Raw genomic sequence first — 25,303 nt, 5'->3', positions numbered from 1 at the left:
GCAAGTGCATATTCTTTAATTAACACTGGCCTGCGATGCAAAGTATATTGTTATATTTTGTCGTGTTTTGATATAGCTATTTTTCGCAACCCTGTGTGGATAAACGTTCGCTTTTTCATCCTTATAATCTCGAGGTAAACATTTTTTATATCACCCTCTAAGAAATTCAGTACGCCTACCGAAAACATATAAAGATTATATGATTTAATGAAAAATCAAAATAATGAGTTAAAGCAGCATGCCTCCAGATCGTTCGACAACAAAAAAAAAATTCTTTTAGATATCTTGAAATAAATGCTATATTTCTTAAGAAGGCTTTAAAACTAAATTACTGACAAACTTTATGTTACGGAAGCACATGAGAATTTGCTGTTTTACTACTTTTTACGATGAAAATCGAAAAGCGTTTGTCACGCTTTTACTTCAGGTAAACTGTCTCGATTATAAAATGGGGTTATCATAACAGTAGCTTGATCTGGGATGCAGTATTCGGCTCGAGTAGACTATGCCAGAGCGGATCTCACGAGGCGCGCAAGCGCCGAGTGTGATCCGACCTTGCAAAATCCACGAGAGCCGAATACAAAGTCCCAGATCTAGCTACTGTTATAATGACCCTTTTATTATATACCTTTACCATTTTTATTCTTGTTTTGTTCTTGAACGAAATCTTCAATGTTTATCGATAATAAATTGAACTTACTGAAGTTTTTATGTGCGCTATTTATAGAAATGTGTCGGGTCATGCATATTAATGAAAATAGTCCAGCAGCATACAATACAGAAGGTACAATACGGACTTTAAAAGGTACAATACGGAATTTTTGTCTGTTTGTTCATATTTAATGGTGAAATACAAGCCGAATTTTTACAGAATTTATATAGGTTTATAATAAATATCTATATTTCGAAGTTATTATTCTCTACTTCAGTTATAGCGCTATTATAGTTACGACGACAGGAAAATGTGTTTTTATTGCCGCGGCGGCCCGGGGTTCGATTCCTGGCGCGGTCATATTTTTTTCTTGATTTGGAACTTTTAAAATATTTTAGAAACAAAAATTCATATTCTTATGTTCATAATATGACCAAACTTCAATTCGAAAGAAAGATTATTTTGTTAGCCAAATCTGGAGGCATGCTGCTTTAAATGATTTGTAATAGTTATAGTATGTGTGAGAGTGTGTTACCAGGATATATCAGAGCTAGGGGTACATCGAGGGTATTTTTCTCAGCACATATCGTCGAGGCCGGTAGGCCGAGACAGATATGTGAAGAGAAAAATAACGAGATGTACCCCTAGCTCTGATATATCCTGGTAACACACGAGCATTACATATTATAACTGTTTTATCGCATAGTTTATCATTAAAATTTATATATTATTTTCATTTAAACTTGTTTATTATTATTTTTACTATTTTGATTCCCTTTCTGCGCCTCATTGACTGAAACACTAAAACTTCTGTTTTAGAAAATGTGTTCCCCAGATAAAAGTACCCAACAAATTTCTGCATTGGTTTTAAATCTTTGCATTTCATTGGCCAGACATATTGTAAAACTTGTTGTTTTGTTTGTAAAAAAAATCAAAGAAAAAGAAACATTTGAGAAATCTCAGAATTTCATATATTTCATGTATTTCTGAATTTGGCAATAACTATCAAGTTTTTGAAATATTCTAGTTTATTTATTCTTTTACTTTATAAATATAGGTGTTTGTGACAATTCTTTCTCTGTGAACTGTAAATTGGAGCTAAAAACATCTTTTCTTTGAAAGGAAAAAATTATACTCCCTTGATAGGACCTCAATAGAGAAAAAGTGTTCCGATATATATCGGAACAGTTTTACTGTGCTGATATATATCGGAACACTTTTTTTCTTATGAAACTCCATAGAGATTTCCGTGTTGATATATATCGCAACAGTTTTGTAAGATATCAGCACAGTTTTGTAGTGAAAATTGCCGCACTATGCGATAAATTGAAATAATCATCAAAATTTTATTAAAATGTTATTTACGAAATGTTTGGCACGGAGAACAAATCATCCGGCAGCGTTTGCACGCATATGAACACTAGAAAAGTAAGTTTATCCTATAATATATATAAGGGCCTCGGCAATTTTGATCATTGTAGTCAGTATTTTAACATAATTATGTGTTGGATTTAAATCAAAAATATTTTTATTTCATATTCGGACTGATTACATTATTGACAGATATCATTAGGTTATACTGCATTTTATACTATATAAAATCAGTTCGAAATTAGGCTATCATATCAACCAACGGGAGATATAAACAAGAGGGTCATGATGACCCTGGATCGCTCACCTGAGTAATATGACTACATGTTTAAAACTGATGCTAAAATTTTAATAAAGTAGGTCAGTAGGACACGTTCATGGTCACTGAAAGTCAGTGTTAAGATCGGTGTGCATAACTGTATATGTCATCCGAATTTCAAGGCTGTATCTTAAAAAAAACAACAAGAAAGTAGGTCAATAGGTCAAGGTCACTGTCAAGTGACCCCTAATGACTTGGGGTCATCAGGTAATTATAAATATTAAACAGTCTAGGAAATATGATCAGATAATTTTTTAAGTATTTTTCCTGTATAACTCATATACAAGTGACCCCCGGGGCGGGGCCTGTTTTTACCCCAGGGACATAATTTGAATAATCATGTTAGAGAACCATCAGGTTATGCTACATACCAAATATCAAAGGCCTAGGTCTTGAACTTTCAGACAAAAAGATTTTTAAAATTTATTTCCTATATAAGTCTATGTAAAATTTGGGACTCCTTGGGCGGGGCCTCTTTTCACAGGTACATAATTTGAACAATCTTGGTAGAGGACCATTAGGCAATGCAACATACCAAGTATCAAAAGCCTAGGCCTTGCAGTTTCAGGCAAGAAGATTTTTAAAGTTTTTTTCCTATATAAGTCTATGTAAAACTTGGGACCCCCGGGGCGGGGCCTCTTTTAACCTAGGGACATGATTTGAACAATTCGGGTAGAGGACCACAAGGCAATGCTACATACCAAATATAGGCCTAGGTCTTATGGTTTCAGACGAGAAGATGTTTTCCCTATATGTCTATTTAAAACTTGGGACTCCCTGGGGCGGGCCTTCTTTTCACCCCAGGGGCATACTTTGAACAATATTCATAGAGAACCATTAGATGATGTCACATGCCAAGTATAGAGGCTTTACGTCTTGCGGTTTTGAACAAGAAGATTTTTAAAGTTTCTTTGTTCTGTGTGGAATTCAATTCTCTGAACAAAATTTAAAGGGGACCATCCAAAGAACATCCAGGCCATGTTTTATCAACTTCCACCTAATGATTTCAGAGCAGATATTGTTTAAAGGAAAGTGTGGACGGACGGACGCCGGACGGTGAGCCATCACAAAATAATATCACATGCGCAGAAAACCATAATAGCGCTATTGCGCATGTGATATGAAATGACGGATTATATCAAATGCGTAGAATAAGAAAATAACGATTTGGCGCATGAGTAATAATATCACTGGGGATATGATATATTTTCAAATTAAAACTAATGAGAAATTTGCATTTGGCATTTATGTGAGGTAAAATAAAGACTTCTATAGCTTTAGTATAAGTTTCATTATTTGCTCTATAAGGACTGATCTAAGTATTTGAACAATTGTATCACATTTGTTAAAGATTTGCGGTGACAATTATATATCTAGGCAAATTTATTAAATTTCAAGTTTGTTAAATTTTATTACCTCTTTTTTTCCTATCCAGATAGATGGGAGAAAATACATCCCGAAATTACACACGGTTTTAAAACATGCCTTTGAGATTTCCTGATATTTATCAAATGGAAATGTAAAACTATAAATTCTTTTGAAATCAAAGAAATACTAAGCCTTTTAGATACTTTCATATTAAAAAGTGTAATTACAAACGTTTATTAACTTTATTAAAATCCAAGAAATCATATATTTCTAATAAGGATCTTTTATTTTATGTAATTGGACCTTTTTGTCCTTTGAATAAATCTATAAAGCGAATAAGGCATAAACGTTTGCTTAATTCAGATTTATCACGTTTAAAATCCAAAACAATCCATTTAAATAAAATCAGATAATGTATTTCACATAGTGTTCATTTATACAGAAATGTATTAATAGCTTTCAAAACATATTTACTGACTTCTTCAGAAGAGTTTGTGAAAGCTCTAAATGTCTTTCTTCGAAAGAACACCAAATGCAATATTTTATTTCCACTTGAGATGCATAAAAGTATTGCATCAAGTGTTCACTCGGAGCTTTCACATAATTACGCTTTTTGCCTTAGGTTTAGGGTGTTATAAGCATTTTATGAAATTTCTAGTAAGCACATCTTGGTAATTCAGCAAAGAAAACAATGCGGGGATTGCAAATTTTATCTTCGGACAAAGCAAATACATCTCCCCTCTGTGTGGAATTTAAAAGCAAGTGCGAACTCTTGGCTGAAGCAGTGTTCAAAATGGTGTTAAAACAAAACAATCGTCAGCGTTGTTTAAACTAGTGGACAACAACAAAATAAACAACGTTTCTATCCACTACAAAATACATTATAAAATTATTTAATTTCTTTTCTTAAACTAGTGACCAACAACAAAGTAGACAAAGATACATTTAATATTTCTGTTCTTAAACTAAATAATACCAGTCAGATAAATATTTATTCGTGTGAAGTTTTAGTTCTGTCATACAGAAAAATCATATAAAACAAAAGTTATAGATCCTCAATGAAGGCATTATATCTTGTTATACAACAGTCACACATACGGTACAGATAGCTACGTTTAGCTACGGATAAAAACGTAGTAATCCGTATTGATCCGTACCTGAGCCGTACGGACTGGTACGAATTGATACGGGTTACTACGTTTCTATCCGTGGCTAGACGTAGCTATCCGCGCCGTATGTGTGACTGGGGTATAAATAAAACAAAACAAGTGCAAAGCGGTACAATTGCACTGATATTTGACGACGTGGAAAAATAATACCAACCGTTTTTTATCTGATACACATTGCTACATTACTTAATCATAGTTTTTTAACAATAACGCACATGAACAAGCTAAACACTGTTATAAGGGATAAAGTATATATGAGCCGCGCCATGAGAAAACCAACATAGTGGTTTGCGACCAGCACGGATCCACACCAGACTGCGCGTCTGGTCAGGATCCATGCTGTTCGCTTTCAAAGCCTATTGTAACTAGAGAAACTGTAAGCGAACAACATGGATCCTGACCAGACTGCGCGGATGCGCAGGCTAGTCTTGATCCATGCTGGTCGCAAACCCACTATGTTGGTTTTCTCATGGCGCGGCTCATATATGTTTTTCATAAATACTATACACCTGTAAAAATGTGCTTACATATTCTATAATTTGTTACAAGCAATAACTTTATCTATGACAAACTCTTGGTCAATAGAAACTTTTAAGAGATAGCCGAGTAAAATTAAAATAATTCTGAATGAATTAGTTACAAAAGATACAAGAATCAAATTGATTATGTTGTAGTGCAAAACTTTTATAGTTAAAGATATACTATATGCATCTTTCGCTTTAATGTTTTATCTTCATCTATTATCTTCAAATGTAGAAAATCTTCATCAGTACACAGGGATAATATTATAGTTAAATATTATTTGGTGGCAGTCATTTGTTAAAACCAATTGCCAATTTTAAGTGCTAGTACAAATTCATACTGTGGCTGGTTATTTATTCAATAAGTGTACACAATATTTATATAACACATAAAAATGTTTTTATACACAGAAACATATTGTTTTCGTGTTTGCATAGATAGTGTGTAGTAATTGTTCATTGTTTTATATGCAATTTTGGCATAAGCTCGCTTTAAAAAGTATACAAAGCAACAATCATGGATATACATTCAAATAGATATATACATACGTACATAAAAGTGAAATAATTACCACTTCCTTGTTATTCTGAGCCTCACAGCTGGTTATTCAGTTCATGCAAAAGATAGATACATATAGAAGCTAAAACCGTTTTGGTATATAACACACACGTTTGTCTCACCTAATTTTGGACCTCTGATAATTTATTTACTAGTATATTGCTTGTAAAATAGCATCGTAAATATTAAAGTCAATATCTCAAGACATAGTTTTCATTTTTTTTTTAAAAAAATGTAAAAGAAATTTAAAAATCATTAAATAGAGGAATCTACGTGATGAAATGACGTGATTTCTATACAAAGATGGCGGCGACCATACCTTCGTATTTTGGGGGTTTGCTTAGAGTTTGCGGCGTCTGTTTTACTCAACGTTGAATTGGCCTAATAGACATGAAATTATTTATTAATTTTCCTATTAGATCTACACAAAGAAGACTGAGAACTGTGTGTTATTATACGACAATTCATTTTTCTGACGTCACAGTTATTACGTCATAGCACCAAACGGCAACGCGGCGCGCTGGAAAAAAAAACCCAGCGGAAAATAGGCAAATATTTAATGAATGTCGTCAAGGATATACTGTAAAATCATTGGAAACGTGTTAGAATCGAAATAATATATCTCATTTAGTGATTTGCACTTGAATAAAATCATTGTTCGTCGTTCAGATGCGGCCTCGTGACATAATTCCTCCGCATCTGAACTCGAAAGAGTAATTTTATTCAGCAACAAATCACAAATTGAGATATCTATTACTTAAACAAACTTCGAAGAAAAATTGTAGGATTTACTTACAGTGGGCTCTAAGTTTTCCATTAATTAATTACTACCGTTGCACCTTTTTTAGTCTGAAAATGTTTTAGTCGCAAGCTTGTCCGTCCGTCACACTACATACAATGATTGAGCTTATTAAGAGGAAGTGCAGTGACAAGGAATCATAACTCTAGATGGTCCCATTTTGAAAAATCTCCCTTTTTTAAAACCTTTCTCGAATACAATGTAAGGTACTGACTTGATACTTTACATAATGATAAAAAATCAGAAAGAGGAAATGCAGTGACAAGGGACCATTAATCGAATTTTTGAAATGTCTCCCTGTTCTGACAGCCTTGTACGGGGCATAACTTGAATACTACGTAAGGCATTGACTTCATACTTAACATATTGATAGAGGTCAAAGAGAGGGAATGCAGGGATAAGGAAACATAACTCTAGGTCCTTTTTGACATTTATTGTCTGGGGAATAACTCAAAAAGAATTTAAGATACCAAGTTGTAACTTTATACAATGATAGAACTCATTTGGAGAAAGTGCAGTAACAAGGGACTATAACTCTAGGTGGTCCCATTTTTTAATAATCTTCCCTTTTTTAAAACCTTGTCCAGGGCATAACTCGAATATTATGCAAGGTATTGACTTCATACTTTACATATTCATAAAGATCAGTGAGAGGGAGTGCCGTGTTAAAGCTGAACACATTTTCCTTAACATAACTTCCGTGGCTGAAACGCGCCTTTGAGAAGCATCCATCGGTGTTACCGATTGCCTTGTTTTCACTTAATCGTAATAGAAACTGTTCTAGATGTCAATTAAATGCCAGTCAAATGCATATCATTTTTAAACCATAATGGTGCACACCATTTCATTCATTTTCATTTATGTGCCAGTAAATGGGTTACAGCTGTATATCGTCATTTCAGAAAGGTTGCGGATATTAATACGCAGGGATTTTGTTCCGTATTTAGCGGATACTGACTGGTGCTTTATATTAGGTCCTTGCACGCTCCGGTCAATAGTTTCTTTCAAATTTAACTCAAACTTCCTTTCTGAGACGAAACAAAAATAATCTTGTCAGAATCTAAAACTTAAATAATTGTAGCTATGGTAAAGAAACGTTTCTGATTCTCTTAAATACAATGAATGCAATGTTGACAAGGGATAGTTAAACTGACAACCGAAAAAAAAAACAGAAAAAAACAGCGTCGATGTTTAAGTAATTTCTGAACATTAAAACCGTTTAACAGAACTCTACCGTCGAAGATTTCAGAATTGCTACATTGAATAAAAATTGCTATGAAACGCATCTATTCATTTCATTCAAGAACTGAATTGACCAAAATGACAGAACAGCCTCACTTGCCACAATTAGTACTAGAATTTTTCACGCGAGGAAGACATCTAGTAGTTCGCCTAACCAATATTAATTATTCATTTTCTATATTGTTCGTATAAAATTATAAAGCTGGAAAAGTCGCCATGTGACGTAAATTGTGTTGATGTGAGTCTAAACAAAAAATAAAAAAAGAAAGAAAAATGTACATCTCTTCGCATGTAAAGTCATGTAAGTTTAATGGAGTTTCATTTAATAAACATACGGAAGCTTGGGAAGCTTAGAACATTTATGTCGACACTAATAAAGGCAATATGAGGTAACATTTCGCGCATGCGCACTCTACGTAGGCAAAAAGACATAACCGTGTTAAAGTTACATCACATTTCAATCTATTCAATCAATATGAGTCTTTATTATAATTAACTACCACTGCAGGACATAGGAAAATACGTAAATCTTTGCACATCCACAACATTTAAAATGAGATACTTCAACTAATACGCATTATAACTGATGATTAGGGAATTCACAATGAACAGGCAACACCCTATTTTCAGCAATATTGATCTTTCATCTCGGCACATTTAGGTTGAAGTAAAATAAGAAATATTTAAAAATGCTTATGTTTGTATGGACATTTCTTAACGTGATCTGACAGAGCTTAAAACCTGTCGCAATAAGTTTACATGATAATAATTAAAAAAAAAAAGTTTGATTAAGAGTAGTTGAAGCATAGATTTTAAAAAATTCAAAAACTAAATATTTTCGACGGGGTTACAGATTTATTCCAAGTGAGAGTGGATATAGACATGGAAAATGCTTGTCCTTTTTGACGAAAATAAGAATAAAGCGGCTTCTCAGGTAAAATATGATTAATAACATATCTATCTTTAATCAATGGATTCGGCACGCTAAATTGTGTGATCAAATTCTTCTTTATTATGACAACACAATTTGTAATATAAAGATTACTTTATATAGGTTTACTTATTGTGGAACGGCCTTTTTACCACGCGTTAAATGCGCATACATCCGGTAAAACATCATAGCAAGCAATAGCATTGTAAATCCGTCTACATATATTTGTCTAGTAGTAATTTCAAGTTGTAAACATGAATAAAATATGAGTCAAGTTGTTCTTTTCTATTTTTGTCTTCTTAAGATGATCTTTCACAGTCGTTAATAATTGCAAGCACTCGAACCCGGATACAACCTGTAAAAGACAGGTAATTCTAGTTGGTCGAAAATTTTACACACCATTCCTTAACAATCATTTTTTCTGCTTTTTTTTCTTTTTATTTTGTTTTCGTTTTTTTTTCTTTTGTTACAGAATTGTATTTAGACATTACTGATCTTCAATAAAAACTGAATTGCCGTTTGGATACCCAGGCATAAGAACTCACACATCTTACTGTCCTTGGTCTTACATTTTATCGCTCGATATATTTTAGTGACGTCATAAATTGTGTAAATTTAACTTTTAGCGTTGCAAGATTATAGTGCTGTTGTTATATCGTAAGGTCGTTTTAAAATAATGCATCTGGAAAAATACTGTGATTAAAGAAATTGTTTCAAATGCAAAATTCTGTTTTCTACCTGAATTTTTTCGAAACACTGTCGCGGATTTACTGGATCAATTTTCGGATGATGGATTTCTGTAAAAATTCCGACATTTAAACGGACATCATTTTGTAGAAAGGAATTATGATTAAAGGAATAATGACAGGATTCTTTTGTGCAAGGTTACAAGTTCTATTTTTGCATTTTCCTCTGGCGTTTTGATCGTATTTAAAAAAGTCTCTATTTGTGGAAAGCATACTAAGTAGTTAACAAGAACATGTTTAACATACGTTGACCCATTTCATTAAGACACGTCATGTCAAAACTGAGGTCTAAAATGAGATGAGACAAACTTTTGTCAAATTGGCATGGAACGATAAGAGTCTTTGGCAAAAACTGCATTTAATTTCGGACATATGTGTCAGCTGCAGTAATAATATTTCTAATGACAAGACTCAATATGAGGATAACAACAATGAAAATGAAAACATGTATTGTTATTTGCTGAACAAAACTTCTGTTTTTCGCCAAAACAATAAGACTCAAATATTTGGAGAATCAGTACTTTGTTGAGTATTAGGGGAAGTGGATATAGCAATTACCATTTGTTTTAAGTGTTGTATGTCGCTGCTTATTGCCTGCTGTCCCTCTTGCATGCCACTAATGCTACTACCCATTGTATTAATTTTTGTGCTTACATTCTGCACCTCACTTCTCACTGTTTGCACTTCATTTCCGACGTTTTCTATTCTGCCATGAATTTCAGATATAGTGTTTTCCGCTTCAAAACTTTTCAAACTAGAAACTTTCAGTTCATCTAAAATGGCAACAATAGGTGTGACAACTACTGTTCCATTTGTTGTTCCCCCTTCTATAATTCCTATGCAGGTGTGCTCTGAGTCGTTTTCACCACCAAGAAACACTAGTGCTCCCGAATCACCTGGTTCTGCAAAAGCAACGCTCAATATTTGTGGTCTGACTTCTATTTGCTTGTGGAGTGTTATTGTTGTATATTCATTTTGAAGAGAACAGTTCAAATGTTTAACCGACAACCTGTCAAATTCTATTACCCCATTTCGAAACTCAGTTTTTGCTCCAAATTTAACGACACGTTCCGTCCGTAAGTTTAGTCTATCCATGCTGCAAATTTGCCAGTGTTCGTAGTTTATTTTTCCTGCAGGCATTACTCCTGTTAAAATGTATCATTAGCATTAGCAAATAATATATATTTTTTTCTTTTTTTAAACGGAGATAGCGATCGTCATTTCTGCATAATCTACCTGATGCTATAGATATCCTATCTATTTATAAGATAGAAAAGTGAAATAAATAGGAATAACACTGAATTGACCGATAAACTGATAACAACTTATAAGAAATTATAACAATAGAATGAAATATGTAAAGGCGATGACACTAGGCTGTAAATTTACAAGATTCTCTTCAGCAGTTTAACATAGCACAACGATCAATATTCGCATAAAACTCTTTGTACGCAACACATTATTTTTGGCCAATATAAAAATGAATTTATTTATTTATGAATTTTGTCCAATAACATATCAAGACAAGACTTATCACAAATAGTGATGAATACCCCCCCCCCCCCCCCCCCCCCCCCCCCCCCCCTCCCTCCCCCAACCACCCGACAGCAGCTAACAGGCATATTAGATTTGTATATTGTGCAGGAGGAAAATGTACAAAAATATGCACAAAAATGTTGAGCAAAACTGTATAAGATATACAAATTTCATTGCTGTACCTTAAAAAGAAGAGAGAAGGTCAGTAGGTCGAAATCAAGGTTAAAAACTGTACAAGTGGTCCAAACTTTATGGAAATATCTTAAAAAGACGAAAGCAGATCAGTAGGTCAAGGTCATGGTTAAGGTACTATGTATTCATTAAGGGTCATCAACTAGTTATACATAACAGCATATGGAAAATTATTAAAGATTTTTTCCAACGTAACTCTGTTCATATTTGAAACAAATAAAGGGTCATAACTTCGTAAAAAATAATTCAAATGGAACGTGCTTTGCACTTGCAAGACGACACTTGGTACTGATGATAATGATATTAACAAGGTTTGATAAAAGTCTGGCATACAATGACTGAGAAATAGCTCGGACAAATTTCTTCCATATACATATAAAGACAAAATTAATAAAGGGCCATAACTATGTGAAAAATCATTCAAATGGAACATGCTTTACACATGCACAACTTGACTTGGTACCTGTGATAATGACAAGGTTCGATAAAAGTCTGACAAAATATCGCGGACATTTTTTTATACGTATTTGTAAGTAAAAAAACATCCAAATAGAACCCGCTTTGCACATGCACAACTAGGCTTAGTACTGATAATAATTACAATGTTAGATGTAAATCTGACGAATAATTGCTGAAAAATAGCCCGGACAATGTTTTTCCATTTGTACATATATAGAAAAAATAATAAAGGACCATAACTAAGTGGTGAATCATCTATTAAACGAAACGCGATTCGCACACGTGCAACTAGGCTTAGAACTGATAATAATTACAAGTTTTGGTAGAAATCTGGTAAATAATGGCTGAGAAATAGCCCGGACAAATTCCGTCGACAAACGGACGGAAGAACGGACGAACCGACGTACGGACCGGAATCCAGTATAGTCCCCAGATACTAATATCTTGGGAGTGTAACTACAAGGAAATTAAATTCATGCAATGGTGTTACTCATTTTAGACCTCGTTTCAATTTAAAAATGTTTTAAAGATACATATAATCCCCTTGGAAGGACAGTCCTGCCGACCATTCGAAAATATTTACCTAGTGTAAGAAATGTAACTTTTTTTGTATTTGTTTTCGGTTGTGGTGAGATGGATGCTAGGCGAGGGTGTGTGAAGAATCTATGAAAAAATATAAGGGGAAGAGACGGATTGATCTGACGGTTACTATGAATCCATATGAGATATAACTTTGAGAAATGTACAAATATTTTCTTTCTGAAGGTGGGACTGTGTGGATGATAGATACGAAGGGACCACATGAGATATACAATATAAGTAAGTGTAAGAACAGAATTGTTAACAAATAATTCTATTTTTTGGAGATGGTGATGGGGGTTGGAGTGGGGGATGGAGGTGGTCGGTATAGGCGGTGAGGTAGAGGTGGGGCAGGAGGGAATCTAACAAACATTATGAGATATAATTTTGTGTGAGAAATGTAAAATTAAAATTGGAAAGGGGAGTGCGGTAGGAGTAGTACTTGGGTGGATATTAAAAAAAAAAATCATACATAAGATAAGATATAATTAAGTGTAAGAAATAAATATAAAAAAACTGAGGGTGGGGGAAGGAGGTGGGATGGTTGGTTAAAATGGGAATCCGGATGGATTTGTAGGTGAAAGCAGGGGTAGGTGGAGGCTGAGAAGAAAATATGAGGGAATCTAAAAAACATATGAGATTTACGTGAAGAAGAGGTTGGGGTAAGACGTTAGTAGTCGGGCTATGAAGGGTACAGGCACTAAGAAACATTATAAAATATACGTAAAATTGCCATAAAACCAACACAATTACAATATTTGACCCCAATAACCTTGATCTATGATGTACCTGACCCTAAACCAAAAGATGTCTGTCCCTTACTAAGAACAATCCTTATCTGAGGTCGCAAAAGTTAGACAGAAGATATACTAGTTGTTAAACTGAGAGGGAGGGTATGAGGTAATCTAAGAAACAATATACGAGATATACTTTAATGTGACTTGAAATATATATAAAATTGAGAAGATTGCTCAGCACTATTTAACTATCTGACCCTAGTGGCTTTGACCTATAGGATACCTGTCCTTATACTACCAGATATTTGGCTCTTACCCAGACAATTTATTTATTTTATTTTGTTGGGTTTAACGTTGCACCGAGACAATCATAGGTCATATGGCGACTTTCCAGCGTTGATGGTGGAGGAAGTCCCCAGGTGCCCCTCCGTGCATTACTTCATCACAAGCGGGCACCTGGGTAGAACCACCGACCTTCCGTAAGCCAGCTGGATGGCTTCCTTACACGATGAATTTAACGCCCCGAGTGAGGCTCAAACCCACATCGATCTGGTGCAAGTGATTTGAAGTCAGCGACCTTACCCACTCAGCCACGGTGGTCCCCCTGACCCAGACAAAGCCATATGTGAAGTTTGACAGTAATAGGTGCAGAAGCGTAGAAGACACAATGGAATTTTGTAGCTTGCCGTAAGACTTTAATCTGAACGCAACATCGACACCAACGCTGACGCGAGATCGACTATAATGGCCATCCTTATTCTTTGAGTAGCCGATCTAATACAAGGAATACCATTATCAGAGCTGTATATATATTGACTTTTCAGGAGAAAATGGTTAAATAACAGACGAAAGTAGCACTGTAACGACGGTGACAATATTTTTGCTTTTGTTAATTTTTCCCTCCCTTGTGACGTTTTTGCATTTTTGCACATTCTTGACATTGAGGGTATTTATGTGACTTTTTAGAAATAGGGTGAAGTGATTTCAAAAATGAAATTTTTTTTTTATATTATATTATTATTATATAATATATTATATTATACGGCGCCATAGTTTGATTTTGATGAAAGTTTGATATGTTATTGACTAATTACATATATTATTCTAAAACAGTGTTCAATTTCAAAAATATACTTACAGTATTTTTAAGAGATTAGTTTAAGTGATGCGTTAGAACATTTGCTGAGAGTATAAATTGAATGCAAGTGTATAAATAGCAGACATGCTTTAACTGTAATTCTTCAAAAACTTCTTTCACGTGTTATTTTTCTCATTTGGTAAAGCAATAATTAAGCGCATATGATTCTTTTTGTTTTTACTGAGAAAAGATTGAGTTTTAAGTCTTTCAAAACAAATATAATAATAGTAGGCAAAGTAACAGTGAAAACTAAGATAAAAGAGTGTTTTTCAATCTATTTTGAATTTTTAGTTTTTATTAGATTTAATTAGAAATCTTCAAACATTATTTCAAACATATATGGTTTTGACTGATTATTTGAAATTATGTAAACGCAGTAGGATGGTCGTTTAAAAAGCAAAAAGGTGCTGATGTTAGACAATTATTCTAAGAGGTTTCTCGAGATGTAAAGTAACATTTATGGGCAAGTAAACATATTTTTTCTTCTTTGTTGCAGAATACAATTGCTCGAGAATCCACAATATACTAGCATTTGCAGTTAAGAAAACATAGCACTTTTAATTTAGCTCTCAGGCTGCCTATATGAAATTAATTGAAAATGAGTATAGCAATACAATAAGAGTGTTTTAATCTGTCCTTTCCGTGACAAGTCACTTACCTGATGCATTAGGGAAATCGGGTGATTTTGGATGTCTGCTTGTAAGTTTGAAAAGAGCAAGGTCCATTCCGCTGTTGTTTCCAGAGCCTTCTTTGTGGATAAGCTGAACAGCATGGCCAATAGAAGAATCCTGCTTGGTAGGCTGGTAAACCTTTTTACTAAAGGAGTGTAATGGCCAAATTGAGGTACCGCTTTTCACTGTTTTCACCCAATCGAGCTCCCATGGACTTAATAAAACATGTGCACATGTCAGTCCACAAACTCCGTATTGTGGATGATCAATAAAACACCCTAAAGTCCCTTTGGCGTTGTTATCCCCGCATATCTGGCAACCCATTTGTACATGTTCAAGGAATTCTACAGCAGTTCGCCCGAATGGAATAAAGGCACCTTCCCTTACATCAACCGGTATACCGTCATAATGTGGTTTAAATGGTTCCTCGTTGATTGGAATGTAATGTTTTGTGTGAACGTAAAGAACAATGCAGTTTCCTAGCTTCAGTTCCCAGGATGTGCTGCCATAACCAGTTGATCTTTTAGAACAAACAGATACCAAAGACAAATACCTATGCTCCTTCATCAGTTCTACGGAATATTTTGCGACACAGTCTTGTAGCTTGCAGTATGCATCGGCATCAATGTATTCGTCAGGAGCATTGTGGTTTATGATTTCAGTACCTTCGTAACTGTATTCACCTACTCTTCTTTTTATAAATGAATAATTAATCATTTTGTGTAAGGGGATACTTTCAGCTTTCTCTTTCTTTCCCGTTTTCTCTTCTTCTTGCAAACTTACAACAAATGTAATGCTGTTTGTGCGTTTTAGTGTATATGCAGCCCAAACATCTATGATATGTTCATCTTTGGTTTTTATATGTGCACAAATTGCATTGCAGATGAACAATGTCACATTAGACTTTCTTCCAAATAGTAGGCATATTTCATCTAGTATTCTCTGTGTGGGAAAGTGTCTTAATTTTACTAATCTCTTTGCAATTTTCTTGTTCCCAGAGCAAAGAAATGACATCCATTCTTCGTCACCTGAGTTTAGAGTTACACGAGTATTTTGAATATCTCTAAGATTACCAATCAATATTAATTTGCTTGCAAACGTTCAATTTGTTTCGAAGGAGGTATACTTTTAATAATGGCTTGTTCGCCATCTACGTTTAGAGTATACTTTTAATGATGGCTTTTTCTTCACAGGAGTATTTTAACTATCGTTAAGATTATGCTTGCAAACGTTCAATTTGTTTTAAAGGAGGTATATTTCCGTACATTTTATACAATCCTTCAGTAATCGCGAATGGACGATTTAATGACATCATAAATTAAGGCATTTTAGTCACTGTTTGTTAAACCGATGTTATTCATACATCACCTTTATATGCGATACTCTGATATACTTAATGATGGCTTGTTTCGATGAAATTGTAATGTATGACCAAAAATACTATTTTATCATTCCGATGTTTAAAATTGTCAAAAATAATAGAGTTATAGTTTTCGTATCTCACCAATAATTGAAAATTGTTGAAACAGGTGGCTATGTGGAACACTATATTTCACGCTACAACCTTTACAATGCTTGTTTTCAAAAATCACTAAGTAAAGATACTTGATGATATTTACAAATATGTAACTAAAAGAAAAGCTGTACAATTCCTTTACCTCCTTGGCAATCGAACTCGTCACCATCGTCATCTTCAACTGCTTGGTATTTTGATGATATAATTTCTTCCTTTGTTCGCTCGTTTTCATTCAAGGGTGTTACAGCAAACACTCCTAGAAAACATTATAAATAGGACATATTGTATAACATGTCTATACTATTGATCACACGTAAATTGGCAAAGTTCTTATTGATTCGGCGTAATAGCACTTTTGAACTTTATTATTTTAAACTTTTTTGTTATTTTAGAAAATATTATCATGTGTTTAATTTTCCGAGGTCTGATGAGGCAAAAACTAACCCAAGCTTTCTCCTGTATATTATGCACAAAAGGTTTAAACTGTAGAAAATGTATTATTGCCCACTGGTATAGATACAGTTGTTCTGTGCGCGCACACGCAATCGAGAATCAAATTCGTGTCATAAATATGCATTTATTCATTTCTATTCATTAATAAGCGATACATTCAAGATATACACTTAACGCCAATAGAATGCAAGATAGAGGTGTTGCACATTTCATTACCTCCCATGAACAGACTCAATCAAACCGAGTCTGCTACTATTCTTCTTGATTGCATTCTTTGCTTCCAAAGGATCTTTTTAAAGATTTTATTGATATGATACCGTGTTTTAGCGCTTATAATTGTCATATTCAAAGCAAAGCATTACCATATAAATTTGCAATAATATTCCAGTACACATTCAAACATGTAGTAAATTCTAGCGTCTTATATCAATAGAATCCGTACAAAGATCCCTTGTAAACAAGCCTTAAGCTTTTCTAAAACCACCCATTCTGCTCTTTTAAAATAACATTAGAAAATTAATCCATTGCTTACAGCGCGTTTGAAAAAAATCAAACAAAGATTATACCTTTCCCTTTTTTTAGATGTTCTCGTGCTTACGTTCTCATTGTAAATATATTCGGCACAGTTTAACTCAGATTTAATCACAGATGGACAATATAGTACAATAACACAACTTTGGCATTAACTCAAGAAATGTGTTACAGAAAATAAGAACATGCACCATTTTGCATTCGCAGCCATTTCGATGACTTCATATCTCCGCCCAGTTGCGGACCTGGAGAGAGATTCATGGAAAATTGTGGCCATAGGCACCATTCTATAAGTTAAAATAGGTGGCTATGTTGAACACAGATTTTCACGCTGCGGCCTCTATACGCTTTTTAAAAAAATCACTAAGTAAAGATAATTGACGATATTTACAAAATACATAAATGAAAGAAAAGCTGTACAATTCGTTTACCTCCTTGGTTTGCGAACTCTTCATCGTCATCTCCATCTGCTTGGTATTTTGGTAATGATTTAGTTTCTTTCTTTATTTGTAGGTTTTCATTCAATGGTGTTGGAGCAATCATACCTAAATGAAATATAAAAAATTGTATAATTGAACACATTTTCTGATTCGGTGTACAATTTCCTTTATTTTTTCTTTAATTTTAGAAAAAAATATCAATCGGTGTTTATCTTGCAGGGTCCGATGAAGCAAAAACTAATAAATAATGTTTAGATTCATCACTATGAACTTATTATTCTACAGATGAACTCAAACTTTGTAAGTTTGTCAGCAACGTACTGTAACTCTTATGTTGAAGAGAACGATAAAGTTTTACCTATTTTTAAGTTATTAAATACTGTACCTTCTTACTTTCTAGCATATATTACAATTACGTATGTCAAAATTGTAACATGTAGACTGATTTGATTATTTTTATTATATTATTTCAGGAGGCTAGGGTATTAACCAAATATTGCTATAGAATAAAATGTACCATTTTTCTTTACAGGAATATAATATGATAAAATATGACTTCTGCTTGTATCTTAGCTCAAAGTGAATAATGTTTGTAGAAATAACTCATATATCTCTTTTCTTCTCTTTTCTAGCTCTCCATTTTTGAAAGTGAAACTATTTTACAAAAGAACTTTAAAAGTTTACTATTCTATTTCCCTTTATGTGAGCAGTTATAAATACCAAAGTACCATTTTCTTGCATCAAGGCAAGATATAAAGTATATGAAACATTTTGCCTTCGTAGCCGACAAAATGTCGACATAAATGCGCCACACATTTGCAGACCTGGAGAGAGATACATGAAAAAATGTGTAAACAGGCGGGTATGTGGAACACTAATTTTCACGCTACAACCTATACAAAGCCTTTTTCAAAAATCTCTAATTTAAGATAATTGAATACATTTACAAATGTATAACTGAAAGAAAAGATGTACAACTCTTTTACCTCCTATGTATCCGAACTCTTCATTGTCATCTTCAACTGCTTGGTATCTTGATGATGATATAATGTCTTCCTTTATTTTCTCGTTTTCATTCAATGATGTTACAGCAAACACTCCTAGAAAACATTATAAAGTACGACATATTGTATAGCATGTATATACTATGGATCACACTTAAATTGCCAAACTTCTTATTGATTCGGCGTAATAGCACTTTTGAACTTTTTAGGAAACATAAATAGGTGTTTAATTTTCCGAGGTCAGATGAGGCAAAACTGCAGACTCAATTTGATTATATCAAGCCTTAAGATTTTCTAAAACCATTCATACTGATCGTTTAAAATAACAGCAGAAAATTAATTCATTGCTTACAGCGCGTTTAAAGTTGAAAAAATGAAACACAGGTTATATCTTTCCCTTGTTTCGATGTTCTCGTGCTGACTAATTCATTGTAGACATATTCGGTAGAGTTTTACTCAGATCTAAGTCACAAATTAACAGATGGACAATATATAAAAATAACACAACTTAAGCATCAACACAAGAAATGTGTTGCAGAAAATAAGAACATACCCCATTTTGCATTCGCAGCAATTTCGACGACTTCATATCTCCGCCCAGTTGCGGACCTGGAGAGAGATGCATGGAAAATTGTGGCCAAAGGCACCATTCTACAAGTTTAATTAGGTGGCTGAGTGGAACACAAATGTTAACGCTGCGACCTCTATATGCCTTTTTCAAAAATCACTAAGTAAAGATAATCGACGATATTTACAAATGCATAAATGAAAAAAAAAAGCTGTACAATTCGTTTACCTCCATGGTTTTCGAACTCTTCATCGTCATCACCAACTGCTTGGTATTTTGGTGATGATTTAGTTTCTTTCTCTATTTGTAGGTTTTCATTCAATGGTGTTGGAGCACGCATACCTAAATGAAATATAAAATATTGTTTAATTTAACACAAAGTGTGCAAGACTTTAATTGATTCGGTGTACAAGTACTGTTTATGTTTTTTTTTAATTATAGAAAACATATAAATAAGAGTTTATCTTTCAGAGTCCGATGAGGCAAAAATTAATAAATAATGTTGGGATTCATGACTAACAACCTATCGTTCTACAGATGAACTCAAACATTTGTAACTCTGTCAGAAGCGTACTTTAACTCTTAATATGTTGAAGAGAACGATAAATTTTTACCTATCTTTAAGTTATCAAAAATGTTACTTTCTTACTTTCTTGCATATATTACAATTACTTACAATTACGTATATCTAAATTGTTACATATAGACTGATTTTGATTAATTTTAAGACATATACATGGCAATAAGTGGACAAAAGATTTAAATTAGAAACGTTATTAATGACATTTTTTTACCATTTATACGGATAACGTTCGTGTGTAATTTTCAGAAGGTTAGGATATTAACCAAATTTTGCTACAGAATGAAATGTACCACTTTTCTTTTCAACTTTACAGGAATATACCATGATAAAATATGACTCTGCTTGCATCTTAGCTCAAAGTGAATTATTTTGTAGAAATAACTTTTATATCTCTTTTCTAGCTCTTCATTTTTGAAAGTAAAAGTATTTTACAAAGAAACGTTAAAAATTTACTATTTTATTTCCCTTTATGTGAGCAGTTATAAATGCCTGGAGACAAATACACGAAAACATGTGGAAACAGGTGGATATGTGGATATGTCATTTTGCACGCTACAACCTATACATAGCCTTATTAAAAAAATCTCTTACTAAAGATAATTGAAGCTATTTACAATTGTATAACTGAAAGAAAAGCTGTACAACTCTTTTACCTTCTTGGTAATCGAACTCTTCATCGTCATCTTCAGCTGCTTGGTATTTTGATGATGATATAATTTCTTCCTTTACTTGCTCGTTTTCATTCAATGGTGTTACAGCAACCGCCCCTAAAACATTATTAAATATGACATACTGTATAACATGTCTATACCACTGATCACACGTAAATTGCCAAACTTCTTATTGATTCGGCGTAATAGCAATTTTAAACTTTTTTTGTGGTTTTAGCAAACATAATTACGTGTTTAATCTTCCGGGGTCGGATGAGGCAAAACCTAACCCAAGTTTTGATAGAAGTTTTTCCTATATATTATGCACTAAACGTTTAAACTGTAGAAAAAGTATTTTTTGGTCACTGGCGTAAATACAGATGATATTTGCGCGCACGACTTGACACATCACTTTCATGGCATCACACTGAATGTGAAACAGTCACTGATATGACCTGCCAAGAAGCTACTCTTCTTGACCTAAGCATCACAAAATGAAAACATGAAGTGATGAATGCGTGTGACATCTAGTACCGGTATGTGTCTAAAAGAAATAAATATAAACGCATAGAAAAAGATGAAAAAGTAAAGAAATGAAAAATATATAAAAAATAAAAAATAAATAAAAGAACTAATAAAAATAACTGGAAAACAAATAACTTCCTCATCGCTGGTGGCATGCGCGTCGCGAGGAGGGCATGCAGTAGATTGTCCGGTGTGTTGCTAGTATTTTACTGCACACATTTGCCAATCAACTGCAAAAAGCAACCAGGATAAGCCAAATTCAACGCAAATTCAACCCAACGAATAATAATGATTTCACAGTATTTGCTTCTCTCACTACCATACATGTGTGCATAACATACCTATTTACACGCTTTGAAAACATTTGTATGTTATTTGAGTTACAAACAGATATAAAAATAGGTGACTATCAAATTATTTAAAATAAATATAAAAAGTATTGGTTAGTTTACATTTGGGAACACCCTGTAGTTATATTTTTTGTTTAAAAGCACTGTCCCCCCTACCCCCTTGCATCAACACAATAGTTACAGAAAATGTGTAATTAATATCTAGATATGCTGGACAAATATGGTTATGATGCACCGAGGGGGGGGGGGGGGGCTTTAATATGTATATAACAGGGTACGTAATTCAATTTAGAGCAAAAATCACCGTTAAAAAACAAATATTGAAAATGTGAGTTTACGAAATAATCTCAAGTATATACTCTGATGGTATTAGTAATTAATTTGTTTTTTCTGGGTGGTTTATTTTTCACTCTTGGAGTAGGCAAATTCATATAGAAAGTGTCCGAAGTCCTTCGTGTCATAAAATACATTTTATTCATTTCTATTCAAGCGGGACATTCAAGATATACCCTTAACGCCAATAAAATGCAAGTTTGATATGATACCGTGTTTTAGCGCTTATAATTGTCATATTCAAAGCATTACCATATAAGTTTGAAATCATATTCCAGTACACATTCAAACATGTAGTAAATTCTAGCGTCTTATATCAAGCCTTAAGATTTTCTATAAACACCCATACTGCTCGTTTAAAATAACAACAGAAAATTAACTCGTTGCTTACAGCCCGTTTAAAAATGAGAAATGCAAACGAAGGTTTAACCTTTCCCGTGCCCCGATATTCAAGTGCTGACTAATTCTTTGTAAGTATGTGCGGCACAGTTATCTCACTGAACAGATGGCGAATATAGTACAAAAACACAACTTTGATATTAACAAAAGTAATGTGTTGCAGAATATAAGTACATGAAACATTTTTCATTCGCAGCCATTCGATAACTTCATGCCTCTTCCCAGTTGCAGACATTTTGAGAGATACATGGGAAATTGTAGCCATATGCATCATTCTACAAGATAAAATAGATAGCTATGTGGAATACCGGCATCTATATGCCTTTTTTCAAAATTCACTTAGTACAGATACTTGAAGATATTAACCAATGTATAATTGAAAAAAGCCGTACAATACCTTTACCACCTTGACAAGCGAACTCTTCATCGTCATCTCCAACTGCTCTGCAGTTTGGTGACGATTTGATTTCTTTCTGTATTTGCTGGTTTTCATTCCATGGTGTTTCTAAATGAAATATGACAGACTGTTTGATATGTCATGCTATTTATCACACTTTTGGCAGAGTTCTATCTGTTAACTGCCCACCATTATATAACTGAAGTAATTTTGGACAACATCAAACAAACAAACCAAAATATCAGCTGTAGATATAGGTCGTCACTGAGTATTGTGTCGTGACTGCACTTTAAGATATAGACTTTTCCTGACTATAGGGTTGTGATGTTACGTTAGTACATGTATTATGTATTTATGTATTTATTGATGGTTTTTTTGTTGTTTTTCTTTGCATATAACCCTCTCGCAAAACTTTACTTTTACAGAAAATGAGTTCGGTCAGCATACATTGATAAAGTTAGATTTCGGCGATGTACAAGCATAATGGCCATATCAGAGGAATAATAAAATCTGCCATTGCATTTTGTACAGACGTAGGGAAGAGAGCATTCTAAGTTACCTTAGCTCAGTTTCTTATAAAAAATATGTATCAATAAAAATCCTCGTATATTATAAGATAACTTGAGAACGAAAACAAATACAATTAAAATTAAAATTATGAAAAGGGAAGACGTTTAACGACAAGCTTCATGACGGGTTACAAACCTGTTTTGCCTTAAGCTATCCGAAAACCTACTTCTTTACCTGCTGTGCTATCCGGACATTTTGCAAATACTATCAGTTAACTTGATAAAAGATAAAGGATGTATACGGGTGAATGACAAAGTCAGTCCGAATATATGACAATCAGGTCAAAATAAACTAGACTAGAGGTCAGATTCAGAGGTCAGTGAAGAAATATACTAGTTGTAAACTTTGTATTATAGGAAATAAAAATACTTTCTAAGGTTATAACTACAATCAAAATGTTAAAGCAGCTAATAAATGACAACAAATAGGGTATATAACAAAGTAAGTCGAAGATAACGAAACTGAAACTAAGAAGCGACAACAAAAAGAAATCTATATGAAAATGCAAACATTTATATGAAATATATATGCCCTAAATTTTCACTCAATACAATATCATCTCAAGCTAGCTAGGAACAGAATCAGACACTTAATGTAAAATGTGAAAGAAACTATGGGGTATCCTTGGAGAGCATACACAACTTTGAATGCCAATATTTGATATACCACTAAATGTCTGATATTTTAAGTATACAGAAAATGAAATGAACGTGAAGAGCAGTGTAACCATTAAACGCAGATAGTATTAATCAAACCTCTCTGATTTTGTTCCTGACCGAATGACGGTGTTTGTGTCTCTGAAAGTAAAATAAAACTGTAGAAGCGACAACAATTCATTGGGTAGATTGTTAATAATTTTCAGACATTTTAGCCTTATTCTTTATTAACATATTTAAAGTAATTTTCAATTAGGATTTATTTATTTGTATCATTCACGAAAATATCATATGAAATATTTGTTGACAAATTGTTTCTATTACTCACCAGTAAAATTATTCTACAAGAGATCATATTAAATATTAATTTAAACTATCAAGTAAGTAGCCTTTCAACTTCTAAAGCTTTTAAAAAAAAATACCGCGACAGAATGGATGAATGTGTATTCGACGCATATAATCCGTAATGGGTTAGTGCCCAGTTTTATATAAAAATAGACAATATTCTATACCTGAAATTCCCACGCTTTCTTTAGAACGTTTAGCTGAAGTATCCTTGACAATGCCTTTTATCATTTTCCTCAGTGCATGACTGGATCTGCTTTGTTTTGAGTGCTTAAATTGTTTCACTTGGGCTTGTATGTCTTCTCTATTTATAGTCTGAGGAACATCTGACCGATTTATTTCCTTAAAAAAATCTTTCACAAACAGTTCTTCAGGTGTTTCATCATCAGTATCACTTAATGCAAATGGTCTGGCATCAGTATCTACATGACAAAATAGGTATTTATTTGATATTCAAAAGTCCAATTTCAAATTTTTCGTTTTTAATGCAAAAAACCACACTTAATTTATAAGAATAATCATAATAGAAAACCTTCATATCTGAAAGACAATGTATGCGTTTTTACTGTCGATGGGATTCGAAAGCAATATACACATATTCAAACTTTCAACTGATCGTAAAAGTGTAAGCAAAGAAAGTTTTTATTATAACATACATTTCAGTTTCTGTAATGGATACAAGGTTTCCAGACACGCTCCGAATTTGTATTTTGATTAAGTTAAACTTTAACTACAAAATGAATACAAGAAAACAACACTTAAAATGAAATGGACCCTCGTCTGATATGTTACACGTCAGAGGGCCGAAAACGAAAAGACAAAGGATAATGTTAACTGCGCTTACTACAAATATACATTCGTCCACAAAATGTTTCGACGTTAAAGATTTCGTACGCATTCGTAGCTCTTTTAACTGGACCAAGTGTACACAAATATTTATAAAAATAAGAGGGCCAAGATGGCAATAGGTTGCTCACCTTAGAAACACGCCATA

At 33.5% G+C, this 25,303-nt stretch overlaps 2 protein-coding genes across 2 annotated transcripts; both read right to left on the bottom strand.

Moving 5' to 3' along the window:
• Positions 1-1,276: 1,276 nt before the first annotated feature.
• LOC128555724 (uncharacterized) lies at positions 1,277-16,013 on the bottom strand. Its single transcript, XM_053538994.1, has 2 exons — positions 14,977-16,013; positions 1,277-10,822 (listed from the first exon to the last, which is right to left on the bottom strand). Exons 1-2 carry the CDS (start codon positions 16,001-16,003, stop codon positions 10,176-10,178), a joined length of 1,674 nt encoding a protein of 557 aa, XP_053394969.1. The 5' UTR covers positions 16,004-16,013; the 3' UTR covers positions 1,277-10,175.
• Positions 16,014-16,078: 65 nt separating this feature from the next.
• LOC128556058 (uncharacterized) lies at positions 16,079-24,331 on the bottom strand. The gene is made up of 6 exons (XM_053539968.1): positions 22,739-24,331; positions 20,738-20,851; positions 19,730-19,843; positions 18,916-19,029; positions 17,921-18,034; positions 16,079-16,761 (listed from the first exon to the last, which is right to left on the bottom strand). Exons 3-6 carry the CDS (start codon positions 19,839-19,841, stop codon positions 16,619-16,621), a joined length of 483 nt encoding a protein of 160 aa, XP_053395943.1. The 5' UTR covers positions 19,842-19,843; positions 20,738-20,851; positions 22,739-24,331; the 3' UTR covers positions 16,079-16,618.
• Positions 24,332-25,303: the final 972 nt, after the last annotated feature.

The sequence above is a fragment of the Mercenaria mercenaria genome, chromosome 3 (genome assembly GCF_021730395.1).
Source record: "Mercenaria mercenaria strain notata chromosome 3, MADL_Memer_1, whole genome shotgun sequence".
Classification (NCBI taxonomy): Eukaryota; Metazoa; Mollusca; class Bivalvia; order Venerida; family Veneridae; genus Mercenaria; species Mercenaria mercenaria.
Note: the sequence above shows the minus strand (reverse complement) of the source record. Positions and strands in the feature narration are given on the sequence as shown.

What these genes read in the sequence shown, in the direction of transcription:
- LOC128556058 (XM_053539968.1), bottom strand. Translation starts at nt 19,841, where the DNA reads ATGCGTGCTCCAACACCATTGAATGAAAACCTACAAATAGAGAAAGAA. An exon ending in AGAGTTCGAAAACCATGGAG is followed by an intron (nt 19,030 to 19,729) that starts GTAAACGAATTG and finishes AATGTTTTCTAG; the next exon opens with GAGTGTTTGCTGTAACATCA. An exon ending in AGAGTTCGGATACATAGGAG is followed by an intron (nt 18,035 to 18,915) that starts GTAAAAGAGTTG and finishes TATTTCATTTAG; the next exon opens with GTATGATTGCTCCAACACCA.
- LOC128555724 (XM_053538994.1), bottom strand. Translation starts at nt 16,003, where the DNA reads ATGTCATTTCTTTGCTCTGGGAACAAGAAAATTGCAAAGAGATTAGTA. An exon ending in CGATTTCCCTAATGCATCAG is followed by an intron (nt 10,823 to 14,976) that starts GTAAGTGACTTG and finishes ACATTTTAACAG; the next exon opens with GAGTAATGCCTGCAGGAAAA.